At 26.5% G+C, this 18,121-nt stretch overlaps 1 protein-coding gene across 2 annotated transcripts in view; it reads right to left on the reverse strand.

Moving 5' to 3' along the window:
• LOC132923454 (probable serine/threonine-protein kinase DDB_G0272282) overlaps window positions 1–16,076 on the reverse strand; it is a 59,957-nt gene extending 43,881 nt beyond the window's left edge. For both annotated transcript variants that reach the window (XM_060987452.1, XM_060987451.1), the window contains exons 1-2: window positions 15,962–16,076; window positions 9,703–9,839 (exon numbers count right to left, since the gene is read on the reverse strand). In XM_060987452.1, the coding sequence (XP_060843435.1) occupies window positions 9,703–9,839; window positions 15,962–16,061 (237 nt within the window). In that variant the 5' untranslated portion in view covers window positions 16,062–16,076. The remainder of the gene's footprint in view (window positions 1–9,702; window positions 9,840–15,961) is intronic.
• Between the last annotated feature and the right edge of the window lie 2,045 nt (window positions 16,077–18,121).

Genomic DNA, 18,121 nt, shown 5'->3' on the forward strand with positions numbered 1-18,121 from the left:
TTGATTAAATTTACATAATATTCGTAAGTATATAAATTAATTAATAGTGATATTACTATAGTAATATTTTTAACAGTGATTAATTATTAAGTTATGTGTACAGTGTACACCAATTCGATATACCAATATTATATTACAATGTTCAATTAGGGATAAGAATATTTAGGAATGTCAAATATATTATTTTCTATTGACGGGGGCCCACATCCAATTATCGGTCCCTCTAGATCTTAATCTAGACTAGATGATATAAAATTTATCTGTATAGATATAATATTGTATATATATTATGTATACTATATTATACTCTTATATAATATTTACCCTATATTTATATATATATATCATAAAGATTCAGTTTTATTTTTATCTAGTTGATTGCGAGTTCCTAAATTTATATAGTTATATCATATTTCTTGGTTTTGAATGTTATAAAATTTGGATAAAAGTCATATAAGTAAAATATAATATTTTACTAATAAGGAATCATAAACGCAAATAAAAGAAGATTTATAATGATTTTCAGCCAGATGTGTGAAAAATATTGTAATAGTGTTCTAAAAATTCTCTAAATTTTTCAAATATTTAGTTTACACATAGATGATGAACAATAGCCTGTACTTTCCACAGTAACGAGTCAGCTGTATACGAATATATACATAATATAGAGGCAAGGATGTGTTTAATTTTTTTTTCAGAAATCCCCTCCGGTACTATGTGCGTTCGAAAGTCAGCCACGACAATAGACTTATTATGTTTTAGTTTTTTTTCTCTCTTTTCTTTTTTATTAGAAATATACATAATATAAGGCGAGCGAGTTGAACGCGTGTGTTGTGGAGATGCGAGAGAAGAACACAAGTGGGTGTGCCATTTGGGCCGACCATGGTTGTCGCTTTCACAGTTTCATGTGTTGTCGCAATGCCGGGAGTGAGAAAAACTAAACAAAAATAATAATAATAATAATTGTCAAATATTATACATAAGTAATTTGCGGAATACCCAGTTTTTAATAAATGAATCCTATAAAATTCAGAAAAGCACTACGATCATAATATTACATTTATAATATATCTTAATATACTTGATATAGGTACCAGGTATACCTACATATGATATGTATAAGCACACTTATATCAATTTTTCTAGAAAAATCACTCTTGCCACTCCAGATTAATTCAGATTATATAATTTTACATATAAAAGCAAGACAACTTTAAAATAGTCATTGATATAGAAAGTTCTAAAAGTATCTATTATTGCATTAACATAAATACGTAATAATAATATATCTATTTAAAAGACTAGATCTAAGATCTGATATAAATATATCTATATTTTATACATCATTATACTTAATGCATATTAACTTATAAACATTTTAAGTTATAGCTACCTAGGACCAACACATAGAATATTTTAAATTATAATACACTGTAAAATTAAATGTATCAACTATTAGTGTTTCAATAGTACAATACAAATATCAACAATTTACTTAAAAATGTATTTCCTTTAAACTTTAAATAAAATAACCATTGAACGTATAGACAAATTAAATTCTTTAATTATTCCATAAAAATTCAACATTTTAATTTTATTAAGCTGAAAAAAAATATATTCATATTTTGAGAATTCCAGTCCAACCGTGTTGTTTTTAGAAATATAGAAATAGTTAAGGTATTTCTTATTGTTATATCTTCAAGTACCTAGTAGTTATCTATATAATAATCCGAAAATATTTGTTTTAAAAATTAGTAAGGTATATATAAAAATTTCATATAAAAATGTGTAGAATAACTTGAATTTGAATTCAATTTTGCGTGCAAAATACTCAAATATTAACATACTTAGCATCAAAATCACATTCAGAGAAGTAAGTACTAAAAAGCTTTCAATACTTATTTAAACCTATTAAAAATTTAACAATTCAGCCCAAATTCTAACAATAGATAAAAATAGCATAATATTTATAAATTATTATACATTTTTTTTATTATTACTTTGATAGATGTTGAACTGTAAAGACTACTTAAAAACGTTTAAGAATAATATAAATAATATAATTCTATAAAAAGTTATATGTATTATGTCTTTAAATTAACTTCTATATTAGTTTTATAAAGTTATAAATACATAGATTACAATTATTCATATTTTAATAAGTACTTCTTAGTTACGTATACTATAAACAATAAACATGTATAATATACATATATTACATCTTGATTTAGACTTGTATGTATATTTGTATATGAATTTATGTATTCTTTGTTGGAATTAAATTAATTCTACATTATTATTTATTATAGTTTTTTTATATATTGAGTTTGGGGAACCATTATATGACAGTGTATGTCCATTGTCCATGTCCCATGGTATCCAGTAAGTAATGATAATGATTATTTCATTCCAAATTTTTCCTAGAATTATAAACCAGTCATATATTATCTTTATATATAAATACCTGTAATATATTTATAAGACATTTTAATATATTTTATTAATAATTAAATATCTACTCAGGTATTTATAAACAGGGGGGTCGGGTATTCATACCTCTGCCGACCGAAATGTTTAAAAAAAATGTTTTCATATATTTATTCATTACACATAAAGAAATTCATAATTTTTATAAAGATTAATATCAAATAATTTTGTGGAAATAAAACGATAAATTAACAGAGTTTGTTTGTTGACGATAGAAATGTTAAGTTAATTTACTTATAACCTCCCCCCTAACACAATATTTTTTTCTGAAAATACGTGTTTGTTAATACATCATTCCTATTAATTTTTTTGTTTATTCTCTATAAAACCCTACGTAAAATAGCTTATTATTGCTGTCATAAGATACTTACACAAACACGAATTATATTGATATGGTACCTATATTATATTTGTGGGAATATGTATTATAAAATATGGACATATAATATAAGAGAATGGTTGGTGTCAAATAAGAATCACATTTTCGATCGAAGTCGAAAAACTCTGTACAGAACCTCACAACAGTACATAAAATTGTAAGGCTTTGATATATATATATATATATATATATAATATATAAGCAAGTACATACAGAGGAACTTAAGGAGTGGGGGATCAATACGTTGACGTGCGACCACTCGTGTCGATGATAAGGGAGATCACCACCACCCCGAAGGGTTGGTAGCCACACTGAGGGGGCGGTGATCAATACGGTGCCGTGGGTCAGTAAACCTCACCTACTACACCGACCTCCACAATATCATCCCTTCCCCTCTTCAAACTCCCCACCACCACTCTAAAGTATATATAATATATATATATGTGTGTGTGTGTGTGTGTGTGTGTGTGTGTGTGTTTAATGTATAAACTTTATATATAGACATACGGTACATACACAGGGGCTACATAACAAGCACCTGTAAGGATTCTTCCGTTCAGCATACCCCGGGCTCTTCTCTTGCTCACTTCAGTGTATGTTTAGTCAATATAAGAGTCCCCTATTCTTTCTCATCCACTCACTCATTCTATCACTGATGGTCGGCATATATTTTGCATCGATGGTGAACGGTTGTATAACTACACTTTTTTTAATTATAGAGTGTTTTTTCCGTTTCAGTTGTAATTTATATTACAGCATTTTATATATTATATGAGCGAAGTACCAAAAAGTTTGATCATTTTATTTTTGTAACTGGTTGAGCAATAAGCAGCTATCATCGAAAAAACAATAAATTTTGTTACAGAATCTAAATACGTTAGACGTTTTTTGAATAAACTTGTTGCGTTACTGAAACGAATTTTGACAAATTTCTTAATATACCTAAAAGGCTATTTTTATTTAATTTAAAAACACTCCCAGATAGCGCTAATGTTTTGAATTTCTGGTATACTCGTCTCTTATTACTAATCGTATTGTCTTCTAGATTGTTAAATTATTGTTATAGATTTACTTATTTAAGCCACTAAAGCAGGATAACGCCATACTATTAGTAGTAGTACTAGGAAAATATTTTCTCAAAATACATAAATGTGGATAAAATATTTTAATGGGGTAGTCGCTCTGCTGTTTAGTAGGTGTTACCTATTACCATTATAGTACCATATATTGTACTCAATGCTATTAGCTATTATATTATGATGACTTATTTCGAGGGGAATTTTACCCAAATTTTTGTTATATTTGCACCAAGTATAATGGGTATTTATAAAAAATAAAACAAAACATACAATGAATTATTAAGTATTTATTATTAATTTATGTTTTTCAAGAGTTGCTTAGATGCTAGGCAATAACAGGGTATCTTCTACTTTTCATAGCTCCAAACAGCTTGATTTAAATCTATTAATGATAGGTAGTGAAGCTGTTTCTGTCTCCACACCTATAACTAATAAACTAATAAGGATACAGTCATACAGATACCCTATAATTATTTATATATTAGCATGAGCTACGAATCATGATTAAATTTTATTTAAAAATGACATGAATGTCATGAATCATGTTTGCGGGCTTGGGGCTCAAAATTAGCACATACCTGGCCCGGCCGGCCCGACAGAGGCCAGCTTCTTACAAAGGGGGGGAATGGGGAATGCCCACCCTGCCCTAAAAATGACACCACTGGCGTAACCTAATTTTTTAAAGATATTTTATTTTATAATATTTATAAAATTATTGATAATTTATTATCTATTATTATTTATTAAAACGGCAGATTTAAATTAACTTTGATAACATAACAGATAGTTTTCTTATTTAGTCTGGTTATTAGTTACTTTATTAATATGAAAAAAACAAAGTACAGGTACCAATTATTTATTTGAAATTGTATATTATTCATTATTGTGTCATGAGTCATGAGTTATTATGTTTATTAAATGTTACTTGTTAACACATGTATGCATAACTAAATCGTGTTAGTTATAGTAGGTATATACATTAGAAAATGATCAAGTTAACATAATATCAAAACTTTTTTTCATACAAATAAACATAATATGATATATATCATATTATATATAATACAACAAAATCATAATTTTTATTAGAATTTATTGTACAGCTTCGTGTTGGTACGATGTCAATATAATATTTTATAAGGATTCACCAAAAATATTGATTTTTTTAGTTTTTTAGTATAGTGAAATAATGAATATTCACATAATCACATTTAACGCTTCAAAATTAAAAAAATCACTAAACAAAATATGTATAATATTTAGACGATATAAAATATATGCCTGTGTAAATTATGTAGTATTTGTATTATGTATATATATATATCGATAATAATTTTTTAAAAAGATGGTTATTTCCAGTTTTTCTAATTATTTTTGCTTTTTTGACCAGGTTTTCTATTTTTTATAGTTTTTTCAGAAAATCGCTCGAAAAATCTATAAACAATAAGCCAAAATTTCTCGAAATTGAAGTTTGATTTTTTTTTATAATATAAAGATTTATTTATTTATTTTGATTTTTTAGTTAGAAACTTTTCCTAATCATTTTGTTTCAATATCTTTTGTAATCTTTAATTATTACATTTTTTTTAGCACAGTTACAAATTATGTCTAGTACCTACTTTATCGTGAAAAAAATAAGTTTTAATTTTTTTGAATAATATTTTTGCTCAAATTCATATTTTTTAAATGATTTTTTAATTATTTTAAGTGCTATAAGTCCGGAGCCATGATCATAATACTCTGAAAACAATGTTATTCATGGACAGAAATACAAAAAAATGATATATTATGTTTAACTTGTACATAATTTGTTATATCGTCTAATTAAAAAAAAAAAACATTATGACGACATAATATAATGTTTGTATAATATAATATTATATTTATAGAGCAACATATACAATAAATATTCTACGTTAGTACGCTTATACTTATATTATTTTAATATATGGCTAAACGAAATAACCATAATAATTATCAATATTTCAGTACAAAGTTTTAGGTATTTTATATTTAAAAAAAAATATTACTGACAAATGTGTGCAAAATGGTAAAAACAATTTCGGCGCCCCCCTGAAAATGGCGTCCTAGGCGTCCACCTGAGTCGCCTTACCCTCGCGCTGGCCCTGATTATACTAACACATTTATTGAATTAATAGTTCATAATTTTAATTATTTATTAAAATATAATATATTAGTATAAATGATTATAAATTCATTTTTTTTCTCCAATTTTGATTTAATAATAGAAAAACAAAAAAGTATCAATGAAAAAATATTAAACAAGAACTGAGAAATAAAAAAATTAAATACCTACTAATATAATAATTATAAGAAGAATTTATGTATTAATGAATTGCTGCAGTTTTTTCTACGGAAATTGTGTAATATAGTTATTTATAAGTGTTTTTATCGAGTTTCCTCCTTTTCTATTTCCGCTTAGTCCAGGAATCGGGATTCACTTATTTCTTTCAAAAACGTAATCAAACTGATAAAAAGTAAGAAAAATCATAATATTAAATAAATACAATTTAAATCTAAAATATGTGTTAGAATATCTACGGATGTTTAAAAAAAATAATTACGAATAGACTTTATACTTTTATAAAGATATGATGTATTTTACAAAACATGTACTAACAAATTTTCTTACAGCCTGTATTATCGAATTTATTTCCTGTGTTTAATAAATGTATTAATGACAATATTATGAGTAGCGAAATTAGTAGTTTGAAAACAAATATCACCCATTAAAATAATTTGAGTTATAGTTTTTAATTTTAAGTATTTAACTTTTGATATGTATAAAAAATTAATTATTAATAAATAATTTAAGTACAATATTATAATTAATAATATAGGCATGCCTAATAATGAAATATTAATTTTGCGTACATTATTTTTTTAATTATAGCAAATCACAATGCTACAGATGTTTTAAAAATGTATATGTACTATTTATATAGTGTCTTCATCAAATACTAATTTTCAAAAGATTATTATTTTATTTGGCTATGAATAATAAAATAATTTTAAATAATTAAGTATTAGCTATCTAAAGCAGCGGTTCCCAACCTATGGGCCGTGGGTAGCATGAGACTGACAATGGACCATAATATATATTTATATATGTGTAATGTGTTATGTGTATATATTCATAGGTGTACTATTAATGGACCTCAAAGATTTTTTTATAAAATTGGTAGTCCGCACAACTAAAAACGTTGGGAACCGCTAATTTAGAACATTACAAATGAGATTAATATAATTAATTAATTTTAATTTTAAGATTTTAAAGTTTAAAAACTTCTATACATTATGATATATCACATATGTTATAACAATTTATTTTTAAGAATATATACTAACTAAAATGATACAAATACTAATAAATAAATTATTTTATATCTGTTAAATTGTATCAGTATAATAAAGGTATTATTATCATTTATTCAATTATCATATTATCTAAAATTAAATACAAACTTTTCGCATTTATAAACATTCATAAAATTATATTATAGTACAAATGGCTTAAGAAATACCTGTTGTTTACCTTAGCAATGGGTTAGCTATTCCCCTTCTTTGTCGGAACATATACAGATACAGTCAGGGAGAGAGAATAATCAGAATTGTACGCGTGCGGTTGACTACTACTGCTGCTACAGTGCTACTACTACCTGTTGATTTGAATGAACTTCCCATACCAATGAAAAGTTCGGCACACCAGAATTATTACTCCCCAAATCTATATAGGTTAACTTATTTTATACAAAGCGCCTATTATTCAATTATACTAATTAGATGTACTCGATGTACTCCTCAAATTGCCTTCTATACCCATATCCATATTAAAAATCAATTATTATATTGATTTTATGTTCGTATTATTACTTATTAGTGATATGTTTAGAAAACATTATTTTTATTTTAGTGTATTATCGTTTACTAATTATACTGTTGAAGATTAAATAAGCACAAAATAACCATTCACATTGGGGATTTTTTCACGTTTGTTTATTATTAAAATATAAAATTAATATTACTATACATAGCAAAAGAGGGAAAACATTTAATGTATTTAAATTTGGTTTTCAAAACAATTTAGTTATATATAAAAATCTATGACGGCTGTTTCAATAATTTAGAATTTAGATAAATTATGTAGGTACTCTATGATTAACGAGCTTTTTTCGAATACTAAATCATTGTAAAATAATATTCAAGTTGTTGATTTACTACTCGTATATTTATCGGAGGTAATCCGAACCACCAAAAAATCTAGGAAGATAACTTGAGTGCGATCAAAAAGCCACCCATTTTTATAAGTTACCCAAAACATTCAGAAAAATGAAATCTTAATAAAAATCCAATTATTAAGACTAATAATTTTGAATTGTACGTTATTTATGTTTAGTTAATAAATAAACCACTTTAGAATAATTGTAATTAAAAAATATTTCTTTACTTTTTATTTTTATACTTAAACAATAATCTTACAGTCATTAATTTATGTCATGATTTAACTATACAAAACATAATTTATACTATATATCTTATAGATTTATTCTAATAAAGATTGTAAATATAAAGAATAAATAATATAAAACTACGTACCTTATTAAGTTGACCTTATATTGAAATTAAATGAGATGTGCAAGTGTTTTGTGGAAAAAACTTACAAACCTTTTACATTGTATGCATTATATAATTCAATTTTAAGAGCAAAATGACCATTTTGATAGACGTTTTAAATATTGGTATTTTAATTTTGAGTTGCTTGTGATATACATGTTATTAACTAGACAATGTTTATCGAAAAGCAGGTTCGATAGACCAGTGCTCACTGTATATAGAATCAAAAATGGTACACCTTGGTTGTAGTTTTGTAGATATTAAATATCACATAGTTTTTTTAAAGTATTTATATATCATTTTTATGTTATTTTGTGGTAATGTGGTATAGTTGAGCGATAGTAGTTGCTATCACAATATTACTAATCATTAAATGATTGTTAATTTACTATCACGAATAATGATATTATACTATATACTATAAGCTTATTGAGACTACTGACAAACACGTTTGTTAGATTTGTAAAAAAAAGTCACGAGGGGAACAAGCCCTCACATGTTGCCTGACATATGCATAACATGGCACTATGGCAGATCTACGTTCTAGATTAATATTAGAAAAAATTTGCTTATTATCGAATTTGTAAAGGAGAATATAATCAGAATCCGAGCAATTTTTTCATTAATTTATTTTAAACAGTTACACTATGGATTTAAAAAAAATAATTATTATTATACCTAAATACTTTTAACTTGTTTTCATTTTGATATGTAGATTTAACTATAAGGTATTATACGAATAATGTTTTCAATAATATCACTATCTAATAGTGTATCGCTAAATCATGTAACAAATGTTATTACAATTTAAAATACTTTTTTAATATATTAGGTATATGCGCACAACAACCTCCGCATGACCGCATAGTTGACTATAAAATGTTATTAGTAATTTCCAGTCACATAATTAAATTACTGTTTGGTAACCGTTAGGGATCAAATTATTTAAATGATTAATACTTAATAGGTATATATTGTTACATATAATCTGAGAAACCTTTAATAAATATTTTCAATGTTCATATCTTTTTTTCGTATTTACTAGTATAATATAAAACTATAGTTGAACATATTATTTTATTTATCAATATTATATCATTTAAGCGAAAAATGATTACTCACCAGAGGCGTTATTATTGGTGTGGCGCATGATTTTGAAAACTTGACTTTAACTAGTTTCCCGACTACTCTTGAACCACTGGAGGTATTAGGTTCTGTGCTATTTGTAAATGTATTTCCTAATTTTTCTTGATCATTTTCTGAAAATTAAACAAATTTATTAATTTAATGAAAAAAATTATAAATACTTAAACAGTAAATTATTGATATCATTTTGAATTTAATAATGTTTATGATTTTAAACCCATACATAATATGTTTTATAAGTTTCAAATTTTATCTTAGGTACAATAAATGTATATATTGTACTTTCATAATAGATATTATTGTAACTATGTATTGCATTTTAAATTATTCTATGTAGAGTATATAAATATAATATAGAAAATAAATAAAATTTAATTAAATAAAATTATTTATATTATTAACATTTGAATTATTTTTATTTTATCAGTGAAACAATATTAATTAAATGTCTCTTAAATTAATTCTAGTAATTCAAAATCACACATACTTTCTTTAATTAATACGAAATCGTTAGTAATCTGTAAAGAGTACCAGTAAGAAAAGTCCGTTTTATAAAATAAATTTTGATCCTTACTTAAGTGATACAATAATGAGTATTTTCGTATTTTTGAACATTACACTTTTAAATGCATTGGCGAATTAAAAGTAAATATTATATTCCTATTAACGCATTAACACAAGATATTGTACCAAACATAAACACAAAATAAATATAAATATTATACTACATTGCATATTTTGAATATTGATTATTTTATGAATTTAATTAAACCCAATTTATATTTTAATTAATTTAATTTATATAAATAATCATCAACCATGGCGTTTATAGTAAACATATTAGTACCCACCTATTTAGCACATTATATTATGGTTGAAGAATTATTTATAACTATTTTCCAAATAAATCTTTTTTTTTTGTAAAATTTTAAAATTTCGTATCCGCATATTATGTTCTTTTTGTCTACTAACGTCTATTGCTGCCCATTACTACATATCAAAATGTACGTACAGTAATTCTAATTTTGTGTAGTAAGCTTGGATATTAGAATAATAAATTCAACTTATTATCAAACTTAAAGATAAGAACATTATCTGTATTATCTCATTGGTAGTTTTACGATACTTAAATTTTTAAGTCAGTTATATGAGTATATGTAAAATAAAATATAAAAATGTTCGTAACACCCTAAACAATCAATCATATTGTAAAAAATCAACAATAAAAGGAAAATATAGACAATACCTTTAGGTTTGATGATAAGTCAATTCATATTAATATTAAAGCTATAACAACATAAAATTGGAATTTATGAACGTAAATTTACCATGTTGTCTATTTGTAAGACGGAAACAACACAGCGTGTTTGTTCTTTTAACTTGACTGAGAAACTACAAAATAAATCTTCATTTTCATAAGTCCAACAATTAACACCCAATATTTTATAGAAATACAATTATACAATGTAAATATTTTATATGCATTTTAAAATTGATTTAAGTCTTTAGAACTATAAGAAATTATAACTGAAATTTTCTTAAATATTAATTTTTTACTGCATGTAGGTATGTACTTAAAAATTGAATTACATTGAAATGTCCATAATATTAAATTAAATTTAGTAAAATGTTATATAATATGTTATCGTTGCTATAATCTGGGAATTAGACGAATAAACAATTAATTTAAAAGGATATTGATTATTTTTTGTTTCATTGTTGACAGTTTAATAATTTTATTTTTATATTATAATATATTAGATGTTTTTAAGGTTGTTATAGTTTATCTTACCACATATTATGTACAATTTATAACCCATCGAGTTCATTTTGGCACTAGGAAATGGTTTAGATTTTAAAAAAAAAACTGTGATCAAATAACTATACTATATATTGAAATAATATTGTAATCCTATTTTCTATCATCATTCGTGAGATCGGTTTTAAAATATAATATGGTTTTTGGACCAGTGATTTTTTTTTTCAAATCTTAACGGTTGTCGAGTGCTTAGATGAACAGAACGGATTATATTATGATATAAAGTGTTTATTTAACTTATGTGAATTTAAATGGCGTTTTGACAACGATTTTTGGAATATCGTATCGTCAGTGTACCTATGATGTACCTATAAATAGTAAATCGTAATATTACCAATTCGCCGTTTGAAGAACCAAACAAATGTTCCGGTGTTATTGCTGGACTTTCACACCGTGAATTGTGGTCATATCAAAAACAATATTAACGATAATTCTTCATTGGTACATCATAATGTTATGATATTATAAAATAATTATGACGAAAAAAACGCGTCCAAGTAGCAGTACGGTCGTCGTAATCGACAGGAAAAATTCAAATCACTTTAAACAACAGCATGCATAAGTACGTAGATTATTCTACATGCACGCGAATGCGATAGGTGTGGGTAGGCGTGGGTGTGTGGTGTGTTACGGTACGCGTACGTGTAAGCATAATTGTATGTATGCGTGTCGTCTTGGAGCGTTAGCGAAGCGTATTGAGCTTTCGCGCGCACGTGCTGGTTGCTGGTTGCCGGTTGTCACGTATATATTGCGGTGCGCGCGCAGGTGAGGAATACACGCGCGCGCGCGCGCCCGCCACCGGCAGACATATATCCACTGAGCACGACTGCGTGAGTCAGATTCGGCGGAGCGGTACAGCAGCCCCACCGGCAGGACGGGGACGTGGAGGTGGTGAACAAACGGAAAAAGGAGCGAGAAACGTTTACGGTTAGGCTGTCGCTGTATACACCCCACACGCATATGCGGTGGTGTCGCCAGGAGTCTTTTCTCGGTGTGCGTTTGCGCCCGCACCGCCGTCACACCGGTGGTGGCGTGTGAACGTAATAATAATAATAATAATAATGGGTATGTACGTGTGGCAGAGGCCGGGTGGGATGTGTTTGGCTGTGGGGAAGCCGTATATATTGGTTGGGGGTTGTTTGGAGCGCGCGCGGCCGGCTGACGCGTGGGTAGCCGTTGTCACAGACGCCGACGCCGGCGGCCGACACAGGCGCGCGCGGTTCAGACGACAGTGGCGGTGTTCGTGCGCACCGCCAGTGGAATCAATACCGCCGCCGCGGCCAATCCATCGGTTTTCGACCGCACGGCGCCGAGGCGCCGTCGACACGTCGCACCACCACCACCACCACCACCACCACCGCTACCACTGCCACTCACCCGGTGAGCGTGTTCAGGTGTGTGTGACTTTTTGGGAGTGTGTGCGCATAGGAAAAATTCGTCCATCTAAACTACAAATGCTTATCAATTAACAATTGTTATTTCAATGTTGTTATAGTACCTAATTATATTTATCTGTATTTTTACCTACATTTTTATTTTTTAGAAAAATATCCTACTTCATGTTATGAAATTAAAAATGTACCTAGGTTGTGATTTAAAAATCAAGAGTTGATAAATGGATCAACCAACGTCCGACAAACACAAGAATGAAAAAATAAATGCAATATGAAATATTAGAGTTGCATGTAAGTATAGGTAGTATCTAACATTTTTCAAAAAGAATATTTTCGAAAAGATTGTTTCGTATTGTGTATATATTATTCTGTAGATAATATAATACATAAGTATATATATTTTTTAATATTAAATAAAATGTTTAAGACAATATCACGATAAAAGTACTACTATAGGATTTGTGGTGGTAGAATTCCGGGTGCTAAATGGTGAGCACCCTTATAGCCCTTGCGCCTCTGTGTTTGCTGTATAATATACTGTATGGATTTTTGGTCGAGGCGGGAGCGGTAGGCGTTGGTCGCCTATGTAGTATTCCGAGGGTTTCGTGGCTGATATGCCCCCAGGGCGGAGGGAGAATAAAACCATGCTCGGTGTAATAGGTTATACCAGGGTCGTGAAGAACGATGCGGGTTAGTGGTGACGGGGTAAACGTGAACGCGACAAACTCTTTCCTTATATAATATATAATATGTATCGTATTATTATTGTATACGCATTAGTACATTACCCTTTCGCATAATATAAGTGCAGGGTGTCTCACGAACGGGCGAATATTGTGTTAGGTAGGTAGGTAATAATTATAATTTATGATATATTATTATATTATAGTAAAATTATGTATGTACGGAATACGGATGAATAAACACAATGCATTCATAGGCAGTATTAGGGCGGGTAAGACGAAATTATATATCCTATATTTTATATTATATGACGTATATTTTTCCATGTCACGCGGTCTTAAGTCAAGCTAAATTTGCAAGTGATTCGAAACGTATAATATTTGATTCCATATAGTGGCTAGTTGGCTAGTACCTAATATACTAGGAATATTTTATTCAAATGAGCAACGTATAGCAGAAATAAACTAAATACACAACATAGCTACAGTCCTCAAATTGAAAAAAAGTATTTAAAGAACGATATGGCAATATGACTACGTTAGAAATAATAATAATTATGATTGGAATATCTGCAGTATGTCAGTATACCTAATAAAAGTAATATTATGAATTTTTATGAATTATTATTGAATATTATGATTATTAGTTATTTTTATCAATTCAATATCAATATAAAATATATTATACGAGTATACATAATAAATTGTAATATAGATTATAGGTATATAAGTATAGTTTATAAATAATAATAACTATGACGTATTGATCTTTAAATAACAAGAAAAAAAGGTGTTGAATGTAAATAATTACATATTGAAGAAACATTGATAAAAACTATCCATAAATTATCTGAATGGAAACAATTTATTAGTTATTAGTTAGTTGTAGTGTTATATATTATAAGGTTCAAATTATTTAAATATAAAAACATAACCTTCCATTTTAAAATTTTAGTTAGGTACTTAATTTTTTTTTTCTTGCTACCTTTGAATTTGAAATATTTCGCCATATTATTACATAGATGCTAAATCGTTTTATAGTTATATAACAACTCTAGACAATATATTATAAATATACAGTATAGTCTATCTCTATATTATGATTATAATAACATTTTCATTTGAAAAATAAATTTTCACATTAATACGCAATGTACATTTTCATACGTGAATGTATTATATACATATTTACCAAGCAAATACCTAGTTTGACCTTACACGCGTATACAATGTGATGTAGCGAAAAAAATCAATGAACATGTAAACTTACAAAAACGTATTTCGGTCAAGTTGTCTCGTCAGTTTTCAAACTCTTATCATGACAAGAGTACTAAGAAAAAAGTAATAGTAATTGATTTTGTTAAAAAATCTGCTCAAACTGTACACACATTCTATAATGTATTTCATTAAAAGATATTTAAATATATTATTACATCGTATTTTATATTAAACTGAATATATAATTATTGGAATTGGCTGACGGACGTGTTCGTGAAGTTCCCATCTAAAGTTGTAACAAGCGTAATTAGGAAGGGGCGTGTTGCGCGATGGTTTCTACAAACCCTGCAGTATGAGAATTGGTTGGACGTTGGACAAATTGCTCGTCTTTGTGAGCCATTCTTAAATTCGTAAGCTCAACATCGTTATAATTATTTATACACATTTAAATGAAGCCCTTAATAAATAAAAATAACTAATAAGCATAATTATATGTTACGTGCATCAAATAAAGTGTGGTGCTCTGTAGTACTCGCCAGTTACCACTATCAAATTAATACCCGTTATTGGTCATAAAAATAAAAATATATGATAACTTTGTAGAACTATGAGTGTTATTAAAAGAAAGATGAAGGTATTTTTTTACCTTTTCTCATAATCTTTTATTTTTCTCCCACAATACAAATTATATATTATATTTTATATTATACCGAGACGAAACCTTTTAAGAAATTGGTAAAATAACATACTACATATTATGGTTAACTTAGTTGAAATTTCTAATTTATCCAATTACCTATAATATTAATATTCTAAAATTTAGTATGTAATATTGAATAGTATTTTAAAAATCTTAAAAGAATCCGAGCAAGCTAGCTTCTTTATTATATAATTTATGTATTAAAAGAAAGGTGTATTGTGGTATTCTTATCATAATTATAAATTTAATTATAATACCTATTTAATAATATTATTTAATGTTGCATTCTTTTATTATAAAGTTATATTATATTATAAACTATTTATGATATTTAAATAAGTTATAATATTATCTATTTTAATAAATTAATCAGTAATAGCCAATAGGTAAACTCTTAATTTTAACCAATCAAAATTATTACCTGCATGACATGGAAGTTCTGGTAGATTGTACATCGTGCGAGCTTTAGTTGCAGTTTCATAATATTTATGTTTGTCTCTGATGTTTAAATGTTTCCACATATAGTTGAGTCTAACAAGTTTAAAATAGTAAAAGAAACTATTAATAATCATAATCATAATGGATTTAAATAAGTTTTAAAAATTTTAATAAAATTCATCGAAAAATTACTTTAAAAACTTTACAAAATGTTATTTTTATTTTCTTTTATAGTATTGTAAGAGTATAACAATTTCATATAAAAAAAACTTAGGAACTCGCTAAGCTGTATAGTAGATTTTGAGTTAACTTTATTGACCGTTATTATTGAGTAGTTCACTGTAATGGGCATACTATCTACATGTTAAATTTGAATTGACAAATCATTGTATGTGTATGAAAAACTATTCTGAGTGGAGATGATGTGTCAATCTTTATTTGTAAAAATATTTTATGATATATTTTTATCACTATAAATTAGAAGTTATTTTTTTTTTTAATAGTAATACTATAGTTTGTACCTTTGTTATACTTGAACTAAGTAATTTTTTACAAAATCATATAATTGAAAATATTACATCAGAAGTATTATTATTAGGCTAGGTAATAAGTTATTGACTAAAAAGTTATGTGTTATAAATTATAACTTGGTATTGATTCGTAGATTATAACTTATAATTTACAAATCAAAACTAAACTAAAAACTTAAACTTAATTATAACTTATAATTAATATATTGTAGAATGATTATATTTATATTTAATATTATCTATGGCATGTTAAGTCACTAATCAGTAATCACTATTCACTATTACGGAAATCTAATAAAATATTATTATAAACTAAGTATGTAAATACTAAATACTGTTTAAATCAACTATTGGAAAAACTGTTTTCAGTAACTTAATGTGTTAAATTGTTAATCAACTTAACTGATTATTAGATAATCGAACATTTGACTAGGTACTCATGTTTTGATGAAAATTAAATTAATTAGTAAACAATTATTTTTAATTTTGCATAACAATTTCTTTATCATTTAACATCTTATGATATAATTAGGTATTAGTTTGGGTTAGTCAGAAAACTGATGATTAAGTATTTTCATAGTGTATTTATGCATGTTAACATTTACAATTTTTTAATTTTTAGTATTCTTATATGAATATCAATGTTAATAGAATAGATTTTTATACTTTTTATAACTATTATTATGACAATACTGTAACTAGCTATTGGTTTGTAATAAATTCATAGAAATTATGGATACTCTTTTAAATTCTGCAGGATAACCAGAATAATGTTATTTGTATACATTTATTTAGTTATACACATATAATATAAGTTAAAAGACGATAAAAATATTTTTAAACTACATTTAATCTTTCAAATCTACCTACTTTATAGTTTATGAAAATTAATTTTAGTATATAATAATAATTCATCAATTTTATTACTTAAGGGTTGGATTGTTTTTACATAGTTTTCGACCTCTACCCTCCTCTAAATGTCATCTATAATATCAACACGTTTATCATAGTGGTGTTTTATTAATCGGCCATTATGTTTATTTATTATCATTTTATACTAGGCACTTGTTGTTCAGCTACGCAATCTGCACAAATCGTCCAAGTTTTATTTTTTCTTTCAATATGTTACAGTTTATTTGGATTTTGGATAGTGTTTTTATTAAACTTGTATCAAAGTTTCCTTTAAGTAACAACTTTTATAACATCAGTTTTACGATAAGACGTGTTTCTAAGATTTTGAAAAGGAAAACGGTAACGTGTGGTTAAATATACATGAAAAAAATGTCTGGTCATTCATTGACGCGAAATATTCTATAGCAAACCGAAAGGATATCAAGTATAATATTAAGAAAAAAAAAATCAGAAAAAAACATTGTAATTATTTTGTCATGATAACGTTTTACATTATCAATAAAAAAAAAGTTGTAAGGATTGAATGGAATTTTTATTTTAAATAATTTATATTATCTATATTGTTATAAGAATATGTTTTCGATTAATAAATAATAATGTAGGTATCGGTCTTTTTATTTTTAATAACTATTAACTGATAGTATATAATGTATTATATATATATATATATACTATAATAATACAATACTTTTAGTTTATGA

This window comes from Rhopalosiphum padi, chromosome 2 (assembly GCF_020882245.1).
Source record: "Rhopalosiphum padi isolate XX-2018 chromosome 2, ASM2088224v1, whole genome shotgun sequence".
Lineage (NCBI taxonomy): Eukaryota > Metazoa > Arthropoda > Insecta > Hemiptera > Aphididae > Rhopalosiphum > Rhopalosiphum padi.